The sequence below is a fragment of the Talpa occidentalis genome, unplaced genomic scaffold, assembly GCF_014898055.3.
Source record: "Talpa occidentalis isolate TD23 unplaced genomic scaffold, MPIMG_talOcc4v2.1 talOcc4.3, whole genome shotgun sequence".
NCBI classification, from domain to species: Eukaryota; Metazoa; Chordata; class Mammalia; order Eulipotyphla; family Talpidae; genus Talpa; species Talpa occidentalis.
The window spans coordinates 94,435,382-94,457,323 of NW_023603184.1; the positions used below are offsets into that span (position 1 = coordinate 94,435,382).

The 21,942-nt window shown below is 38.3% G+C and overlaps 1 protein-coding gene across 4 annotated transcripts in view; it reads right to left on the reverse strand.

Moving 5' to 3' along the window:
• DPP4 (dipeptidyl peptidase 4) overlaps positions 1-21,942 on the reverse strand; it is a 77,805-nt gene that overhangs the window by 5,659 nt on the left and 50,204 nt on the right. For all 4 annotated transcript variants that reach the window (XM_037523421.2, XM_037523420.2, XM_037523423.2 and 1 more), the window contains 9 exons: positions 20,979-21,032; positions 20,477-20,598; positions 18,740-18,787; positions 18,403-18,501; positions 16,643-16,712; positions 14,086-14,280; positions 11,558-11,612; positions 10,927-11,026; positions 8,337-8,395 (listed from right to left, as the gene is read on the reverse strand). In XM_037523421.2, coding sequence (XP_037379318.1) covers positions 8,337-8,395; positions 10,927-11,026; positions 11,558-11,612; positions 14,086-14,280; positions 16,643-16,712; positions 18,403-18,501; positions 18,740-18,787; positions 20,477-20,598; positions 20,979-21,032 — 802 coding nt within the window. The remainder of the gene's footprint in view (positions 1-8,336; positions 8,396-10,926; positions 11,027-11,557; positions 11,613-14,085; positions 14,281-16,642; positions 16,713-18,402; positions 18,502-18,739; positions 18,788-20,476; positions 20,599-20,978; positions 21,033-21,942) is intronic.

The window sequence follows — 21,942 nt, forward strand, 5'->3', positions numbered from 1 at the left end:
CTACAAATTTCAGGACAGGTTACCCAACAAGTTTCAGATGACTGAGGCGCCCATGGTCACCTTGTCCTACAAAGCTTAGCACCAATACCCTCCTACCCATGTTCAGACTGGTTCTCACTCCTCCTGACCATAACTCATTTCTGGCCTAAATTGAAAATTTACCTATGAACTTTCAGAATTAAACCTAGGACTCATTAAAAGTCATACTTTCATTTTACTTTATTTTTAAGAAACATTTCATCCGGTATAGTGTCCTAGATAAATCCCTCAATGTATGGATTCCCCCCCCCCGCAAGCTATTCATCCATCCATCCCAACATTACCCCACTTTTTCTTCCATCCATTCATTTTCTTCAGCAAGTCAATATTTATTTGCTATGTATCCCACTAAACAATTAGATTCATGAAAAAAGAAATTTGTCTGCATTGTTCATTATTTTTAGCATCTAATACATCTAAATATCAATTAAGAGACAAAAGAAAAGCACTAGTATTGGACCCTATTTTCAATTCACTCCTAGTTTTTCAGAGGCAAGTGGGAACTGCTAACAAAATACTCTCATTCTGAAATTTACTGAAATTTTGCTTTTGTCCATTTCAACCTTTATGCCATGCCATTAATAATACCAACCTTTCCTCTGTGGACTGTGTCAAGCATCTTAAAGGAATTATTACAGACATGGCTCTATTTAATCATCATAACACTACTGTTAGTCGATCTACATATAGAATTTTCTACATGGAAACATCAGATACAGAAGTGAGTAATGTGCACCTGCTTACGTCTGTAGGTAACGTGAAGTCAAAGGGGACAAAGTCTGACAGCAGAACCCCCTTCTGCATCCTATGTTGCTCACGATGCGGGTTTCCAGTAAAAAGCAGGAGAAAACAGTTGCTACACAAATGCACTTTGGCTCCTGCATCTCCAAGCCCTCTTAGACCTGCACAGCCGGTGAGAACAGGGAGGCAGGTGAGGGAGAGCCTCGTGCAGCAACAGATCCCTGAGCATTTTTCTGCCCTTCAGGGGGAAGTGTCAAAAGAAATTTTCTTACAGAACAGTGTCAGTTCTATGCTGGAGCCAGAACAGGCTGGGGCTTGAACACTGCCAGTGAAGTTTCATAACCTGGGTCCAAGGCCCGGATGCCCTGCCCGAGTGCTCCTACTGGTCCTTTCTACTGGCCCTACTCACAGCTTGCTGACCACACTGCTGTTCCCCCAGCTCCTTTTTCCGCATGTTAAATCTAGATCATTGCTCCAGGAAGACAGTCAACTTTAATACCGAAACCTGACCCAAATATACAGCTGTGTCACCTCAGCTCACCTCCAAAAGTCTCATGGGCCTTCCCTGCTTGGCAACTGGAAGAGCAAAAGCTGCTCCCAGAACCTCCCTGAGCCATAAAACTGAGAAATGTCATTGAAACATAGAGTAATAGTTAGGAGGCATATAAATACGCAGGACAGTTAGCAAGGAATGTGATAACTACTGGAGTTTGGACCAAAACAGTTTCTGGCTGCCTTTTTTTTTTCTTAAATGGAGTGAATACAGGCTGAAAGAAGACAATTTTTATAAACAAGTAAAACCCTGAGCCTAAGATAAATGTTGTGATGTACACACTGTAGCTGTGATGAACTAGACATGGTGAGAAATGCAACATACTGAGAAAAAGACGAAAACTGTGATAAAAGTGTCATGATGCAAATTGTTTTACATTAACAATATTACACTACAAAGAAAGAAAGACAAATACTTTAATGCAGCAAGAGAAAAATAAAACAAAAGCTTCCCCTGCAACTGCAAGATGTGTGTGCTGTTTCCCATGCACAGTTCCCCCTGCTCACTGGGAGAAGCCTCCAGAGGGACCTCTCTATGCAGGGAGGCAGCAGCCGGGAGGCACACCCGCTGCAGGCTCTCAGGCTGCACAGAAATTTTTCCCCCAGAAAGATACAGCTGTGACACCTTGGTTCTGGAACCACCGACCATTCACTACAGCGGCCCTGAGGCTCAGGCGAGACTATACAGTGCACGCCCAACTGTGGAAGACAGCACTCCAAACCAGTGAGGAAAACGTGCGTGTTAATATAAGGTATGATTAATCATCAGAAGTAAATTAACTAGGATGTTTCAACCTACCAAAATAAGATAATCCCCTTTTGCCTATCGATGGAAACAGAAATAAAAAAGGAAATGGATGACTAAGTTAGAAGCCAAATAGTCTATCACCAACTACTAAAAAGGAAGCTCAGAGTGATAAATGGGCAAAGATGCAATGGTGGTGCAGTTGGCACTCTCCTGAGGCTAGAAACTTCCGGAGAGCCCTGCTGCCAGCAACAGTCTGGCAAGGAGAAGTGGGAAGGATTGGTCCAGTGGCAGTGCCGATTCCACAGCATCTCTGTGAGGAGCTTTTCCTTCAAGCCCCAAGGAGAACCATCTGTAGCTGCTCGTTGGATCATGCTGATTCCTCAGTTACCTTCCAACAAATAAATCTTTGTATTTTTGAAATAAAAGAGAGGGCTGATAAGAGTAGGAAAGTACTGTGAGAAACAGAAGGTCTAACAATTTTTAGGCTACCCATTGTGCCATCTACAAGGCAGAAGGACAATTGGCTCCACCAGGATAATGGTGGCAGCTGCCATGTTCTGAAAGCTTACTTACAGGTCTCTCATTGAACCTTTTCAATAATTCTGTGGGGTAGGTCTGATTACCCCCATTATCCAGATGAGGAAACTAAAATTCAGAGAGGTTAAGTAACCTCCCCAAGTGAGTGGTGGCAACAGAATTTGAAGGTGTATCTGTTGAATCGCAAGCCCATTCCCCTTCCATCATATTCCAGGACCCCTCCGCTTCGTCACCAGACAACTCGTCATCTTGTGCTGGTTCTTGTAGAAAGAGCACACAGCCACCGTGGAATGGTCCCCGTGCTTCAGTGAGATGTTACCTCAGTGTATTGATTTGCTCCATGCCACCAAAGCCTCGTTGGTGATACTGGGTGATGTTATTTGGGGAAGCACCATTAATGCCACCACAAAGGCCACAGAAAGTATTTAAGAAAAATGAATGAGTATTTAAGAAAAAAAGGAATTCAATCCACTTTATCAGATGTTTTACTTGTTTACATCTATCAAACAACTGTACCCATGAGATGCCAAGGAAAGAGCGCCCATCAACCCGACAGGGGGCTCTACCTCAGGCCTCACCAAGCAACACTGGCTTCTTTAAAGATCACACAGCAGTCAACATTTTATCAGCACTCAACAAACAAGTTAAGGTTTGGCTTAAATCTGAAGGTCTCTCTCCCTTTGGCATATTCTGGGATAATAGAACAAATGTCAAATCAGTACAAGATGGCATATTTACAAAATTGCACCCTGTTTTGCATAACCTAACGATGCAGCAGTTCTTAAGGATTGAACATTTCAAATCTGCTAGCAGAAGACTGCCAAATCTATGACTGTTTCATACACTTGCCAAAAGCCTATCAAATTTTGAGCAAAATGCAAAATAAATCTCCTCTACAAGTTAAATCAGTCCCTTCTGTGTGTTCCAGGCTGCCCTCTTCTCTTGGCAACAAGGCTCGGGACTTGGGTCCCATTTCTCTTGCCCTTGATCTTATACTCTTCTGTGTGTACTCCTAAACCCACTCCCTCCCCAGGCTGATGTCCTGCCTTATTGGCCACCATTTAGCCTGTCCTTCTCACAGCCATTCTTCATGTTATCTCTGGGTTCATCCAACCTGCTTCACAAATGCCCAAAAAGCCAGCCCTACCTGCTACTCATTTGTCTATTTGGTGCTACTTTGCCTTCTCCCTCTCTGCTGCCTCTAGAAACATCCACTCTTCCTCCCCATCATCCTCAGTCCTTTACCTTGACTTCAGATAAGTGCCTTTCCTACTGCTCCGTAGCTGGATGTTACATAACATTATGGGCCTCAGTTTCTGTGCCAGGAAAATGCAGTTAATTAGAGCACGTATCTCAGAGACTTTGAGGGAGAACTGAACCTAATAATCCATGTAAGGAGCTTGGAAGCTTGTCTGACCAGAGTAGCAAGCACTTGATAAATGAATGGAAAAAAATGAAATGATCCCCATTCCAGTTGAGAAGAGTAGGAATAAGGTGAACCCTTGGCTACCCCCTCTCCCCTCTCCAGGAATGCTCAAAAGGATAAACGCCTAGGGCTTTATAGTCCCAGTTTGGAAACCATTTGTCTTTTCCATACACATGTGAGTCCATCATAGCTATGCTCATGCTTTATTATCTATGCTCTTATTTCATTCCAGAAATTTCCTGGGCATGTTTTGCCTCACCAATATGCTAATCAAGCTTTAAACAATTAAAACACCAGGCACTTCTAATGAGTGTGTGAAAGTTTGCCACACATTAATATTTCCTATACGTTTGGCCAAAAGACCTATGAATGACCACGTGAGAAACTCTTGGTCAATGTCAGTCAGTAACCCACTCCTTAGGGGTGTGGAAGCCCTATTTGCTTATTGCTAATGGGCCATCTGACTCCTTTGCTCCAATCTGTCTCATGTAGACTGAGACTCACTGCAGAAAAGATGTTTGCCCAGAGCAATACCACCTATGAGCTCTGACTTGACATCCTACCACTTTGCCTTCCTATCTAGAGCTTCTAGGATCAGCTCATTGGTTTTGGGTGATGATCATCTTCCATTCTCTTTGAGTTCCCGATGTCTTTTGAAAGTGTTCCTGCCACGCCATTTGGCAGTAGATGGGTGATTATCCACAAAAAGATATGGAGTCACTTCTTGTGCATCACTGCACTGGGTCTAAGCCTCAGTCTAGGGTCCTCTAATCTACAGCTTGGTAAGGGTGCTGGTCTCTGTGGTCGGAGACAGCCACAGATGTGCAAGGCTTAGGGAACGGAGTGGAGACTAACTTTCAGCAGGGCGCAAGCTGAACAACTATTCATGGCATCCCTGCCTGGTCCGTTAATGTAAACAAATAGTGCTTTTATTTCCCTTTCCCTTAATGGTAAGTATGAGCTTTATTTCACAAAATGTGCTTCTGTTGGTGACATGGGCTTCTCTTAATTTTTCCAAATCTGCATCATCCATGACCTAATAACGAAGCCTTTTCTCATTTGAGTTTTATGAAAAATAATGTTCTTTTCTGAAGGCTATAATTCTGACTGCTGTATCAATGATTCTTTAGCTGAAAACAATGACAAAGCTCAGGGTCTTGCTTCTTACATACACACCGGAGATCTCTGTCCTGGATGTCCTGAAAAGGGCCATTCGTACGGACTAAATGTGAGTCATTTTCAAAATATTTTCTTTTGACCCATGAACGCGCACAGGAAGGTGAACCCCTCTAAGAAAGTGTCTCCTTTGTCTTTTCAAAGAGGGTAAGTGGAGGAGAATAGAGAGAGGTGGGGGAGAAAGAGGGGGTGTAGAGAGAATATGAATATGAGAGAATGAGTAACACAACCAACCTGGGAAAGAAAAGTGAAAGAAGATGGGGTCCAGAGGGGCAGCTGGGGCCTTGGAGGAAAATAGAATCTTTGAATGTATTCTTGCCAGAGACAAAAGCGCAGGCTCATTTAAAAAACAAAGGAGGGCAGCTTTATTCTAAAGCCTGCTGTGCACCAAATATAGGCGCTTAGATTCAGTTCTCCACATTGGGAGGATGCAACTTACCAGGGTGGAAACAATTCAGATAATGCATTTGCCTCCCTGTCTCCTGCCCACCTTAACTATCGCCCGCCCAAATAATTCCACTGAGTAACACATTGGGAACCTTTAGCTCTCTGGTACTGGCAGTTTTAATGTGTCCATTGCCAGCAATGAATTTTGTGCCAAGAAAACCCGACTCCTGGCGTGGAAGGATTAAACAGTCCTCGGGAGCCATCTGTGCAGTGAAGTGAAAGAGTGACTTTGTGCACCCAGTGTATGTGTGTTGCCATTGGCAGTAGGAAGTGACTTCTATTTACATGACTACCTCAGGCAGCGAACACCTAAGGGGAGAGAAGACAATGGCCACTGAGTGGGGGGTAGATGGGGACCAGTGTAGGAAAGAGGCGCCTATGGGAAAGTCTGGAAAAAGATGCGGGTTGAAATGGCAGATTAAAACCAATTCTCCTATAGGAGGAGGGCTGGTTGAAAAGGAAATGCCCTGAGGCCGGTGTTGACCTAGGGAAACAGGGTAGGGGCCAGGGCCTTCCTTAGATACCAGGTCTGGACTTGACCCTGTGCTTCTAGGTTCAAAAACTTTTCAAAATGGGATTTTTTTTTTAAATAAATGTTTGACTCATCATCTACCAGATTCTAAAGTCAGGAGAAGGGTCCAGCACTGAAGGGTTCTAAAATACCACTGATGTCTTGGAAGGTTTTCGTACTTTGGGATATGAGAAAACTCTTTGGCAACTAAGCAAATATGGCATAACATAGGAAGGATTGCTTTCAAATGTAAACATCCTGGTCAAGTGATTGCCAAGGAAATTCAAGTTGTGAAATGAGGGAAGTGATGGAGACCTACAATTTTTATAGAAATGTTTCCCTTCAAAAAGTTTTGATGTCAAACAGGAAAGGTTTTAACTAGTTCATACTGTGTAGCCAAAGAATACAGTGTTGAATAGTCTTGAGCAGTTAATACTACTCCAGAGGGGGATGGGGTTTACTCTAGGGGTCCAAGATGGAGAAATTGAGGATTGAGAGATACACAGTGGGTGGGAATTGTCATGGAAGTCAAAAGGGAGAGCTACTTCACTGGGAGAGCAGTACCTGTTTTCCAAGAGAGGAAGGTGGATGATGGGAAAATAAGATGGAAATGATATCCCAGGCAGAAGAAACATAAGACAAAGGCACAAAAGGGAAAGGCCCAGAAATATTTAGAGAATAGAGAACACCGAAGGTAACCTGGGCCACTGTAAGAAGCCTGTTGAACACCTGGTCGAAGAGTGAAGGTTGGACTTAGTTAAGCACACAGGAGAGACCCATGAAGGGTGGCAGGTATGCGACTCATCTCGCAGCTCTGAGGTCTAACCAACAAGCTAAGGGGAGACAAATTGGATTTTACGAAGAAAGGAGCTAGTTATGCAGTGATGTGGCTATGAAGAAAGGAAATGATGTCTGAAGGAGCTATTTGAGGTAAAGGAGAAAGAGTGGGAAAAATTGAGTCCAGACTATCGTGTGAGCCATAGCAGAGCTGAGGACACCCTATGGGGCCACTTTGTAGTGGAAGATGATTTGTGTGTCTCACTTTACAGATTATTGCTTTTCTATCTTGACTGAAAAACAGAGATGAAAACACAGAAGCAGGCACAAACAGACACATACTCCATTCCTCCCACAACCTTCTAAATAAAACTGAGAGATAAAACTAAAGTGACTATACTTATATTGCAAAACTAAATATTTCAATGGAGTTTCATTGTGTTTTGATGAAATGGCTTCAGAATTCACAGTAATCTTAGAAAAACATACAGATATTGCTTAGAACAATGTGTTAATATGAAGCTCGTGCATGGGAAGCCGGGGTACCGTTTTGGAAAGATTTTTAATTTCCTTTGGGAAATGTAAACAGTGGTTGATTTGCCTTATTATTTGTAAGTTTCGGGTATTTTAATTTGTATGACAGAATCAGGAACATTTTAGATGGTCTAAAGTGCTAGAAAGTTCCTTAGAACCTAGGCTAGCACTTCTAGCTACAACAGTCTGGCACCAAAGAACGTGCTCTGCCTTTGGGGTGGCATCCACCATAGCACATGGGGCTTCCACACCCAGACCATATTTCAAATGCTGTGACCCATCTGCAGAGCAATCCACCCACTAGTCCCATTAGATCAACCAGTCTGTTGGATGCTACTCAGCAATTTGGGTTCAAGGATTTTTCAGGGTACTTTCCAAGTGTATCTGCTCCTCACCTGATTTACTCAAATCTTATTTGTAACAACTGCCCATATTTGACGATGAATAAGAAAATGATAAGGCTTGTTCATCCATCTTACTTATGATAATACCATAAGAAATTTTAATGTGTAGCTAAACGTTTAGTCTTTTGGACTCTAAAGGAATATGTTGAATTTGACATGTTTTCTAAACGGAAATTTTTATAATTAAAGTAATTATCTGGTGTTGCTTTGTATTTCCAAATGAATGCATATTGTGACCTATATAGCATACGATAAAAACTGTAATTATGCAGAATATAGTAGGGGAAGCTATTGGAGTATCTCTAAACCACCTGTGTTATTTCTTTTTAACAAGAATTTTGTTGGAAATAAAAAATATATAATTTCTAGAATAGATGCTCTTTAAAATGTGCTTAAGCCACTTATAAATAGGTTATAAAATGTATCTAGCTCTTTTTCTCTTACCTTGTAATGGTCAAGGTTGTCTTCTGGCAAACTCATATAACGTTCTGTGTACACTGAGTCTGTGATGGAAAAAAAGAAAAACTTAATTCACGCAGTAAAAATGCTTCTTCCTTTCACTGGGCTACTTTCTGTGCTGTGGTGTGTCTTAGTGTGACCCTCCAAAATACCTCCTCAAGATCATTTTATTTAGCTTGCTAGAATACCCAGATAGAGCTCAGAGGCCTTCTCCTATTCAGCCCTAACCATTCTCACTGAGCTCACACAACGAAGGCAAAGGAAGATCAAATACAATGCTCTAAACACCACTCAATAATCCCCAAGCAGAAAAGTGAAATTCGAAGTGCTAAGAGGTTTGGACACTTTACACTATCATCTGACTCTCTCAAAGAATCTTAATCAGGAAGTCACTTAATACTTCAGTTGTCTTGAATATTTTGGTCCTGAACAAGCATACGCCCTAACCTATGATTTCATTTTGGAATCTACTCATAATGTTCAATTACTAATTGTTCAGTTAAATCACATTTTATTTTTTCTGGCAGGTTGAAATTGATTATAATGAGAAAAAAATTCAGTTATCATTTACTTGTGTCTATCCCCACATCAGCTCAGCTACTCCATCCTAATGCAGGTTAAACATTTGTTTTGTCTCATTTTAGAGAAGCCTCAATTTTGGAGTTATAGTAGTTGAGTATTTTGAAACAGATTACATTAATATCTGTCTGCTGAAATGACATAAGCTCTTTTATCTATAAATATGGTAGAAAAACAGTTTGCATAATTGATTTGGTTATTTTGGATAATTAAACATATTTTTGCCCTATTTTGAAAAGACTAAATCATACATTACACACACACACACACACACCTAAAATATCAAGTGAGAAAAATTTGCTGTGACAAATTCCACTATCACTTTAAAAATCTGAAGTAACTGTTTTGAAAGATGCCCCGGTATGTGACCAGATTACAGTAAATAAGTAAGTGTAAGAATAGGTTGCTATTGTGATATATAAGCTAATGGCCTAAAATTCACTGTAATTGTACAGATAACTCAATACCGATCTCATTAATTCTTTAAACGAATATATAAGCTAAACAACTACCTTAAGCAACGCTCTAACCTTTTCTGAATGACTGGCATTATGGAATAGAAACTACATTGGTAATGAGTGCTACTTGTTTCACAGGTAGTCTCCATGCCATTTGCCTAGATATCAACATATTTTTCTACAAAATGAGCTGTAGCAATTATTTTACTATTTTTATTAAAATGAATATAACCTATATGTTATTATACATATTTAGAGGACACTGATATGGAAAAGACAATACTTTAAGGGACACTTTAAAATATAAGATCTTTGCAAAATACTCAAATAGTTTAACCTTTAAATATGTGTGAATAACAGGTTGTATATTTGATTGGGGGAAAAATTTGAAGGAACAGAATTCAAATCTTGTCTTTTATTATGATAACAAACTGTATATGTGTAAGAAGATCTGAAAATTTTAAAATAGCATTTTAAAAATGCATAATGCAATTACTGTAAATGTTTAGAAAGATGCCTTAAAATACCACTTACATATTTCTCCTATCCTCATATATAATGTCCTTACATATAAGAATTCTATAAGATTCTAATTTGTTAGGTTGGTCCATATACATTTAATGAAGTTCTCTTATTATTACAGGTTTCTAAACCCAGGAAGAGTGTTTCTAGTATTTTATTGACCACCAGAGGTCTCCAAAAACAAGTTATCCAACAGAATAAATAATATCAAATAGAAAAGTTATTACATGAAAACAAATCGGTTGTGTACAGATCAAATCATAATTATGCTCTGATTTTTTTTTTCAACAGGAAGGTAGCAATGTATTTTTCATTAGCTTCTCTTGACCTGGAGAAATAAGGGTTTCCACAGGACTGATACTACCACATGTTAGGGCATAAATATTTAACGAGCACATTTATTGTCAATGATTCCATCTTCTTACTGCATAAAGGACTTGAGAGACAGTTAAAAGAAGTATAGGAGAACCAAATCAACACCTCTGACTCTTCCCTCCTACCTAGTGATCTATACTCCCGTACCCTCCGGAATTATATAGTTTTATTATACTTACTCTGAGAATGACGTGTTCTCAAAGATGAACAGGATAGTCTAGAGTGGTTTTCACCTACTTAGAAACAGTAGGAAAAAAAACTTCCCCAGCACCTAATCTCTACTTTACACCCAAAGTCCTGAAAGGAAGGAAATCCAGGCTTCTTTTATTCTGCTAATATGTGAAGTCCCAAACTTAAATTAGAACAAAGTAAGGAAGCAGAGAGATAGCACTGGGGGTGCTTTGAAATTTGGAAACTAGAACTTGATGATAACGAAATGTGCAGATGACATATAATACCACCCATTCTTTCACAATGGCAGAATAAATGAAATCTTTTTATTATAAATATCCATAAAGTACCTCTAAGATGAATCAGCTTATTTGTTCTAGAAACACTGAAACTTAAAAAACAAGAATGGTTCTGTCACTGGAATTTTCAGGTCAACACTCAGCAACTCTCTACCTGGCTCAGTTACATACCATAGTACTCCCACCGAGCCACGGGCGCCACGGCGATTCCACACTTGAACACGCCACTTCCTGCTCCCAGGACCATTGAGGTTACGTACCCGCCATATGACTAAGAAATGGAAACAGTTATTTTTATGGAGGTAAAGGAATTAAGGACATATGGTAAGCGAGTCGCATTTCTCACATCTTTATATACTGTGCCTCTTTAGAGAAAGCATGATAGAGGAGGCTTAAATTGGCCTTAATTGGACAGTATCTAAAGACTACGCTTTCAGAGTCCTCGTCCCTTTTCTTGGTAGTTGTAGGGGGAAAAGCATCGAAAATTTTCTGGGTAGTATCAATTAAAGAAAAAATAACAATAAACATTAAATTTTAACTGACTCCCTTCTGAAAAGAAAAGTACCCCTCCTTGTCTCCTTCTTTATCTCTATTTCAACTTTCTACTTTATCTCCCTTCCTCACCTCCCTCCCTTATCCTAATAAAAGTGTAAGCCCGCCTAGTAGGGACTTCTTGACCCAAGACCTACAATATTTGATGTAGGTCTTCTCAGCTTATTTTTACACAAAAGAGAAATCAACCTGCTCTGGGTCACATGCACTAAAGAATGTATGTCGATGCAAAAGTCAGGTGACTACTCACCCAGCCCCAAATTGCCATCCGTTTACTGTCCACAAATCCCATCTTTGAAAATTGTCTAAAACAAACAGACAAGATCCAAAAATTAGTATACACTGTGTACTGAAAATTAGGATTACTGCCCAAACGTGAAGCCCCATTATTTGTTCTCTATTGCACTCTATTAGAAATGAAGATTGCTGCCAACAATCAAATAACCCCCTGAGTAATGTCTATCATCTTTAACTTAAGAGCCAGATGAACAAGGTTTACTTTTGTTGAAGTCCGTAAAGTGTGTGTTTGTGTGTGTGTTTGTGTATGTTTGTGTGTGTGTATGTGTGTGTGTGTGTGTGTGTGTATGATTCACAGCAAACAAATCCTGGCAGTTTTTTTCACAGCTTTATATAAAAATTTGCAGCCCAGATGCACTTTTCCTTACATAATTGAATTTAAATCTCTCCAGATGTTTTCCAGTTTGAGAGAGACTGCCCCTACAATGGAGAATTATAGGGACATACAGAACATCTGGGTAGGCTTAAAAATGTCTCTGGCCCCCCCTATCTGAGAACTTAAACACCATTCTCCACATAAATCCCTTCTTATGCAAGATGTTGACTGTTTAGCTCAGCACCATTCAATAGGAAGCAACTTTTCCTTGATGGATTAAGAAGTCTTTTTGCCACTGAATTGAGCTCGGAACAGGAATCCAGATAAAGAAATCAGAAAAATGATGCACTCACTATTTCTTAAACTCAGGTTTATGTCAAAAGGCAATTTGCTTAGTTTTAAAAAAAATTAGCAAATGGGATTCAACTTTATAGCATCTAAGAGAATGGAGGACCCTTGCACTGACATATTTGTGACTGAGACTTTTTATATTTACAATTGATAACAAATGCCTTAGGCTGTGCCGAGTTAAGCAATATTTGAAAACATTCAAAATGTTTCAATTCAAAAGTAGTTTTTACCTTCATTAGGCTCTCCATGTAAGTTTTGTAAGCTTACAATAAAGTACAGAACATGCACTAAATCATGAGTGCACAAATTGATAAATCTTTACAAAGTAGGTACATTCTTGAACCCAGATGTAGCACATTACTGTCACTCAGAAGCATCTGGGTGATTTCTCCCTTGGAAAAAGGAAAAATATGATTTCTTTTGGTTTCATAAAAATTTTAACTTTGCCTGGTTTTGAACTTACATAAATTAGGTCATGTGGGATGTACTCTTATGTGCATGTCATCTTTAACTCAACAGGCTGCAAGCTTTATTTGTGTTACTGTGTATAGTTCTTTGTGTAGTTGCTGAAAGAGTATCCCATTGTATAAATACATTACACATCTCACTACTTTCTAAACTGGAGCTGTATATCACAATACTCAATTCCGGATACTCAATTCCGTAATTTTAGGGTTTGTGTCAGTCAATTTGAAAGACCCTGGAAACTATGTCGCCTCTCACAGCAGACCAATCTTGATAAATAAACCTTTATTTTAAAAATATCACAGACTTGAACAAATTTGTCCTCTCTTCTCTTATCATTAACATTGGTATACAAAAATCAGGGGTATACTTAGTATATTGTCATCTCTTAAGTTGTTCCTTTTCTTAAAGATATTTTCTTCTACCTATTAATTCACAGTTTTTCTGCTTTTCCTAGTTTATGATTTCACAACATTATTTTAAATCCCCTAGTACTGTGCTTCCCCAGACATCCACAGAGTTGGCCATAGAAACTCCAAGATTATACTTCCCATTTACCAATTGAATGTAAGTGAGACCTAAATTCAAGCGAGACCTAAATTTTACTTTGGAAAATTACCTTACTAGAGTCTCTATTTTTATACTTGAAATACAGGATACAAAGACCCACTTCCCAGGGTGGTTGTGCCCTTTCAAATACAATGCAGAGCAAACATTTCTCACATTACATATGCATTACTGAATAACCATCATTCATGACCAAAGGCTCTCTTAAACCAGATCACATCTCTTTTTACTCTCATAACTGGAGAGCACAAGAATGAGATATGATTCATACATGATGAAGCCCTTATAATTGTAAGCAGTGAGGGTCTGGGAGTCATATGCTATAATTTTCCCCAAATGGAGGAGTAATTCTCCTCCAGATCACTCCTAGGATTTCACAACCATCACCCTCCTACGATGTAAATGCACAGAGAACTCCTTTACTTATTCTTGAGACTGTTTAGTGAGATGTTTACTGAGGGGTGTATAGATCCTTCTTTGTCCATGAGCTTGATGAACTTCAAATCTCTGTTCCTCGAAGGTGGTAGCACATATGTCAACTCCCTTTCTAGAATCACATACAGACAGGAATCTAGGAAATATCTTTTTTCTAACTTTATATAAATCTATAATGGCATAGATTTTCATCTAAATATGACATCATCACTAAGAATCTACCTCAAGGATGAAAAATTAAAAGTTTAATTCTAGGACACTTTAAATTCTTTACACTTTACAACTTGAAGATATAAATTGAGGGGAAAAAATCGGATGACCTTTGAATTCATCTTTGAGTCACTCACCTGGCTGCTTCAATTTGATCTTCAACTTCAAATGTTCCCAGTCTTCTGTAGATTGCATGCATGATTTTGTCTCCTTGGTAACCACTTCCTCTGCCATCAAAGCTAGCTACTATAATGTTTTCTGTGCTTGCAAGGTAAGTAGCCCAGCTGAGTCTGTAGACAGCATCTACTTTTTGACTGCAGGGACCTGCATATCTGTGGAAAAAAACCAAATTTTTTAGCAGTTGTGGTTTTCCTGAATCAAATAGGGAATGCTGGCATGTCCATTTGCTGTGGACAAGAAGTGTACATTTTTCCTGATCAGTAGCCTGAAATTGTGCCAGGCACTAATGTGTCCACAGCAGTTCTCTAAAACTTGACAACAGGACTAAAATGGCAGTGTATTTCCTTCAAAGAAGCCCATCAATTTCATCTTTGAAGACAGTTATCAAACAAAAACTTCATAGGCTAACATAAGTAATATAGATCTTTGAAATCAAAGAAATAAATCCTCTAATAGTTGTGGTGGGGGTTGCATTATGAAAAAATAATGATGATAACAATAAATGCCTATCTGAATATTCTTTCCATCTCATCTTATAGACACACCTAGACCACAAGTTTATTTCCTACACTGAAACTTCCGTAAGGACTCTGCCTGCTATGTAAGATGTGTCACATTTCCCCCAGGACCCAGCACAGTGTTGTACACTAAGTCACACAAGTCATCATGGAAAGGGTCGAAGTATGAATGAAAGGTATTTTTTTTATTTCAAAGGTGAAAAATAGTTTGTATTAGAAAATGGATATGTTGTTTGCCTTCTATTTATTAACAATTTTAATTTTACATGTAACTGCTTTCAGCTCAGGCTACAACCTACCAGCAGCTCCCCAGCTGTGTGAACAACCTTGTAGAGAACATTTCCATTTGTTGATCAAGGAAGCTCCCTATAGCTCTTTGCATCTCATTTAAATATGTTATCTTTGCAAAAACTACCAGGTTCCTGGACCCATACCTTCTCCAAAAACACTTCTCCCCTCCCCAGTGGATCTTGCCTTCTCATCTGCTTGCTCTCCCCCTTTCCTAGGATTGGACAAGTCCTGTTTGCATGACTTGGCTAACATTTTCCTCCCTCTCCTTAGGAATGGCAGTCAAAAGAATTTTAAACAAAATATTGTATTACATTAATTAAGCTAAATATCATAACATTCTAACTGTAAAAAGAAGAACACATTCATGCATTTCTTGCATGTTAAACACTTTTTAACAGCATGTAAAATGCCTTGGCCCTTTCAATGATATTAAATTTGGGAGAGTAATAGCTTCCTTTAATATTAGTTATGTAACAACTTACCTAACACCTTAAGATTAAACATTATTTTTAAAAATAGAAGATACAGATTTAGATATCTAAGGACAGGAAGAGGAAAAAACTAAAATGAAATGGGCACTAAGTGTACCCTGTTTTTTAAACTTTCCTAATGAAGCGGAGGTCTAGTCATTACTTACTAGAAGTAAGGAAAATATAAAAATATCATTCTTTTCTAAAGGATAATTTTTTAGTATTGGGACTAAAGTCTATATAGTAAGCTATTGTCACTCAAGTCAAAATGAGGTTTAATGAAAATCAAACAACTCTTCTGAAGTTTAAAATAGGGCTTTCTCTTTTAGGTATATGGAATTTTAAGTACAATGGAACAAGGCTGTGTTTGATGTTAATATCTGTACCCCTCATTTTTGTTGTTGTTTTTAATTTCAGTTTTATATATAATGGACTCAACAAATCATGTTGGTTTGCTGTGTGAATGAATGAAATAAGACACATTACTGGCATGCAGAAGGCACCCAGTACATTTGCTGATTATTTTTCTTAATAGAGGAACTGAGGCAGGCTAGGACAGGGAGAGTGGTATGATGGCCTTATGCCTTAGAAGGATTAAAGTGAAATATATTCCTAATAATTATCAAAAATATTTTTCAAAGCTATCGTATTTAAAATCAGGAGTTCACATTACTGCCCAAAGACGTCTGATTTCTGAAAACACTAAGACATTCAGAAATTTAGATTATGGTGAATATCCTCCTCTGTTACATCTCCTCCTCCTCATAGAAGGAAATGGGAAATACCAGGCGTGATATTTCAGGAATCAAAGGAAAATATACCTGACATCTTCATGCACGAAAAGCAGCAAATGGGAGATATTTGGATGAGTTCGGGGTAAGGAAACTGTGAAGATTATTAATACCCATCCTTAACTTGTTAAAATGTCCAGGAGGGTGAGGTAAGGGTGACAATGGGGATATGAGAATTCCTTTGGAATTTCCTCAGAGAACAGGGAAACAAATCAAAACAAAATCCATATGACGGAAGAAGAGTATCTACCTTCTCCATTAGAAAGATTGTAGAAAATAAACATTTGGGGTTTGTGATTGAAAAATGGAAGTAAAAAATAGTAAAACTGCTTCACAACAATTCAGGAAGAGAGAAGGCATTTGGCTTTATTGTCCAGTAAAGTGCACTGCACAAAATTCATACCTGGTTAGCATCTAAACTCTTCCCTCCTCTTAAATACTTACACATCTATTAGTAGAGGATATTTCTTGGATTTATCAAAATGAGGAGGCAAGATCATCTGATACCAAAATTCTAAACAAACAGAAAGATTAATTAGAATTAAGAACAATTACTAATACACAATTTTGTTTGCTTTTCTCTGTTCAATGATAAATCATAGCTAGAGCTAAACACTGTTAAATGAGAAAGAAAAGGAACTACATGGATTCAGTGTTTTTACAATATAAAACCATTCTCTTACAGGTTAAAATACTCTTTAAGGTGATAACAATAAGTTGTTTTTCATATATCTACTAAATATACGGGTGCCTTGTAAAATACAGTGCATTTTAGAATTGCTAATGTTTGTTTCTATGGTTCTGTTCTTTGGCATCTGATTTACTCATCTAGTTTGTTTATGGCTTATGTTCTAAGTTTTCCTCCAAAATGTTTTCCTTTTCTTGAATTTCCTTGAAGATGTTTGAGACTTTTAGTTGACCCCAACTCTATTTTAAAATTCTCATTGAATAACATTTTTATTTTTATTGCCATCCCAGATCTCAAAGCTGAGTCCCCATTTTCACTCTGTTGCTTTAGAGAATGAAATCACGTTTAGATGAAGCAAAAGGTCGTGTACATTCTGTATGATCTTCGGCAGATCTGTTTAATTCTCTGTGTTTGATTTAATATCAGTTTTAAAAAAAATTTCCCTTAGATAATGAATCAGTTTTTTTGTTGCCAAAATCAGCATGATAATTTAGACTAATAAATCTTTTTTAAAAATTTCCGTATTTAATAAGAATATTTTTCCAGCTACAATAGATTTAACCTGTAGGGAACAAATCCTTATCTCTAGAACTACTTCTTCTATACATTTTCCTTTCATTTTCATTTTGTTTGTTACAGTTTTGACAGTTGAAGAAAAAAGAAAGGTTTAGGAGTAAAATTTTTTAATAGAAAGATACAATAGTATTTTGTTGATTATACTATGCCTTCTGATTAATTGTTAGTATAACAGTAATTTAAGTCTATTAAATAGAATGTCAAGCTATGATTATGACTTTTTAATAAATATGTAGACTATGACATTTACTTGATCTCTCTTCTGCTAGAATCAGCACTAAGTGATTAGAAGTTTCAGTTTCTGTTTCACCTGTTGAAGATGCAGTCTTTTCTTTGGGGAGGACTGGGTAGCTCTAATCCCATAGCCTCACCCACCTCTTTGATCTTTTTCCTCCTCCCCAGGCCTTTCTTTCCTGGAGTTTGAATGGAATAACCACCTCTCAGCTGGACACCCTTCTTTCCACCCCTGCAGCTCCATCCTGTATTGTCCATTCATGCATCCAATGGTGTGACTTCCTTGTCACTAAATCCTTCAGGAGCTCCCTACTGTTTACTAAGAGTGAGCAGTGAAACAGAATGTCACCTGTCGGTATTCAGTGCTCTCTGCACCAGGCAGTGCAGTTAGCACTTTAGACCTCTCCACTCTAGCCTGATTCAAGGGCCGCACATAATCCATACTTAACAACAGAATAGAGTTACTAATGGAATGAAACTGATCCAACACCAGTGCATTTTCTCCAACTACCTTTTCTCTTATCAGAATAAATTTTACAAAATTGGTATGTTTTTCAAGTAGTAGTTCTTAGAACACTTCAAGGAAAAGTAACCTTAATTTAAATTTAAATATAAAATGTATATTTTCAGATCAAATGATCATATTTATATTTGATTGGTTTTTTTCTTTTATGAAAATTTCTGTTGCAGGAGAAATTTTACTTACTCGTTTTATCCAAAGTAATATAGTCCAGTTTTTTGGAGGGCATCTGGACATCCTTCAGCATATTCTCCAAAGCCGAATTGTCTTCCAGGACTCTCAGTTCTAAAAAATTATTGAGATAGCAGTAACTGTTTACAATGTGAAGAATTTGGATTGTGTAAGGCAATAAGGAACACCTGGCTAATTCCCTGATCAGACCACATATACTTCAGGTTGTAAGCCTTGTGTTCAAGTCACTGTTGAAACACTCTAAAGCAAAGCAAACTGTACTATACAAAGTACTTGCTCCTATTCACACATACTTCCCAATAGCAATGAAAGGTGAAATATAAGAAAATACCTTTATCATCCGCGCTCCTATGCAGAGTATACAGGGGCAGCTTAGGGCCTGTTAACATAATCAGGAAAAAGACATGTTTTACATGAATTAAGAAAGAAAGAAAAAAAGAAGACAGCATGCTTTTCAAAAACAGCACTTGTTACCATTTAACTTTGATAGAATATAATGGATAAGAGGTTTAATAAGCTTTAGCTGTTTCCTTAAAATAAGTGCAATTTGTGCGTAAGACCTATTAACAGCAAGGCACAGAGCTCAACAGAATGAAGTAGCAGATGAACCTTTGGCTTTGCTACGTGACTTGGGCACCTTATTCCTGCGCCCAAGATCCTCATCTGTGAACCAAGCCGAAGGGACCCTGAGTCAGCTGCTATTCTCCCAATGCTCTGTCCACGTTTGGTTTCCGGATGACCACACCAGCTCTCGGGCCACGTGTCCTCAGGGCGGAGCTCTGGTGCAGGCTCCCAGGGCAGGGCAGAGTTCCCTCCCTTGGGCTGCCCCCCTTCCACCCAGTCCTGGAGCCTGGAGGCACATCTGCACAGTGCCTGACTTGGATAAGCCATTCCTTTCTGGCATGCGAAAGTGTTTTTCTCACAAGTACATGTCTTCAAATTTATCCCAAATGTGGTAGTTGCAGAGAGGAAGGTAATATATGGAAAAGTGATTTTGTGAGCAACTTTATTTTGATGTGTTCAGATAATAATATTAATTTTCGCATTGGATCAGAACCACAGCAAAGACATACAAATCTGGGTTTGAATCCTGGCATACCTGCCTGGTGACTTAGGACAGCTTATCTATGCTTCAGTCTCCCCACATACAAAATGAAGATGATAATGTCTACTTTATAGCATTTTCTTATGGGTAAAACAAGATCATGAATATAAAATTTCAGCACTGTGCCTAGTATAAAACACAGGCCCAAGAAATGGTGATTAAAAGCAGTCATAGTAAGAAATTATTGAAGAAAAATATAATAGCAAAGAAAACATGCTAGTAAAGAAAGATTCAGGTAACCAAATACCTCTTTTTTAACAATGGATAGTTTTTTTTTCCAGACTATTCATATTCTTCATCTCATTCTGAGACATGATCTAGCACAGAGCTAAGGAGGGCTGGAAGCAGTGGCCTATGTTTGAATCTTGCTGTGTCTGTTACTAGCTGTATGACCAGTGGAAGTCCCAGCTTTCTTAATTAATAATAACCAATTTTAACAAAATAGCAACAGAAGATGGAGCAGTGAGTGACTGGGTGACAAGCACAACCCACATAAGTCTTGTCATTTAAAAGGCCAAGTGCATAAAATATTAATTTTCAAAAACCATAATACATGTGTATAAAAGGATGAAGCACCTCTAGTAGACATAAGCTCTGGGGTGTGTGTGTGTGTGTGTGTGTGTGTGTGTTTGGTCTAAAGCAAGCTATGCAAGTCTCTTGGTCATTATGGGAAGTAAAGGTGGTTAACTCACCATTTATATGTGAGCAAAGAGAAGGTGACTTGCATGATTTCAAGAATTCTTCCGATTTTAACAGAAAGACGAGCAGGGCAGAGAGAATGTTGCCCAAACTGGACACAGAAAGGGAAACTTCAGGAATGAGGAGACTGAGCTTGTTCACAGAGGAGGCAGCAACAGCCTTGGTGGAAGGGGAAGGAAAGCAGCAAGCAGGGGGGAGAGGGAGCCGCCTCGGAGAAGCATGTGAGCACCACTGCTCTGCCTGCTTTTGTCAGTTCAGACTCACCGGAACATCTCAGTTGATAATACTTTGCATCTTTACTAAATGACACAGCATAGTACTGACACCTTTCTGGATACAGATCACAAGTAATGCATCTCACGTTTGTGGTGTCACTAAGTTGGATTCTGTAAAACCAATGGTGGAAATTAAGTGTTTGATGAAAGGTTAAATGATAAGAAAGAATGGAATAATACCATAATCTAATTTCAAAGATATCAGAGTGCCAAAGCAATCCTCAAAAACTTTTTTCAGTGTGAAATAAATACATGAAGGAATTCAAAATAACCTCAAGCCTCCCATCATTTGGAAATATCACAAAATGTCGACTAAAGTCATTCTCTTTTCTTGATATGCAAATTGACTTATAAAGGAATAAAAGCATTTAATAGCAGTTTAATGTATTAGTGAAGACAAGGAGGAAAAAACAAAAACGAAACAAAGAGCCCAGAAATTATTCATCAGCTAATAAAAAGATTCAAGTCAGCAGCTTGGTAAGAATTCTTACTTATAAAGATTCCTTCCTCCTGGCATTCCTTTGTGTTCATTACTAATATAGTATCTAGGAAGAAAACAGATGAAATATATATTAATTATGTTTATAAGAAAAGTCACGTACATGCCATTAAATCAAACACAAAGCGTTCATAGAGGCGCGTGTGCATTAGTGCTTGCCTTTTATCATTGCCTCCCTGCCCTTCCCTCTCAGTCACCATTTTTCCTATCATCTCTAAATAGGAGATTCTTTTTTTTTTTTTTAAACAGACTAAAGTATCTGAATGTGTGAGAATAAGGGTTAATTAAGGATTTCTCCCTTAGTTAAAGCGACAAGTAAAAACTCAAAAGAAGTCTTTGTAAGAAAAATATGACTGGACAACTTGTCCGAAGTTGAGAGCCATTTATCTTTATGGGTTTGCATATTTTCTGTCTTATAACACAGACTACACTACTAGATGGCAGGAGCCTGTCTTCCTGAGAGTGGCAGAGCCACTTCTAAAAAGGATCTTCAAACACTACTTAGAGCAGTGGCAAAATTTCTCTCTGTTGAGACCTTAAAAAATATATAAAAGTACCTAAGATTCTAATGAAAATAATTCTTTTTTCCAGCAGCTTATGTATGGGGGCTGACAGTCTCTACAAAGTTCCCTATTTTCCAAAGAATAAGACCCAGACGTGGACAGATAAAATAGCCTCTCCAAGACTTCCAAAAATTCAGTGCCAGCTGAAATTTAACAAAATGCCCAATTTAAAAAAAAAAATGTTCCAAGATGCAAAGAAAGAGAAGCTATAAGCTCTTCTCATGTAAAGCAGGTAAGAGCAAGAGGTAGCGCTGTTTGGTGGCATGGTATCAAATTTGCTGAGCATATGCGAAAATCATTAAGGCTTCCGTATGTTAAAAAGAAAAAAGTACTGAACCCATTCCAAATAGACTACTCTTTATTTGTAGGAAAATTTCCCCTATTTCTGGGCAA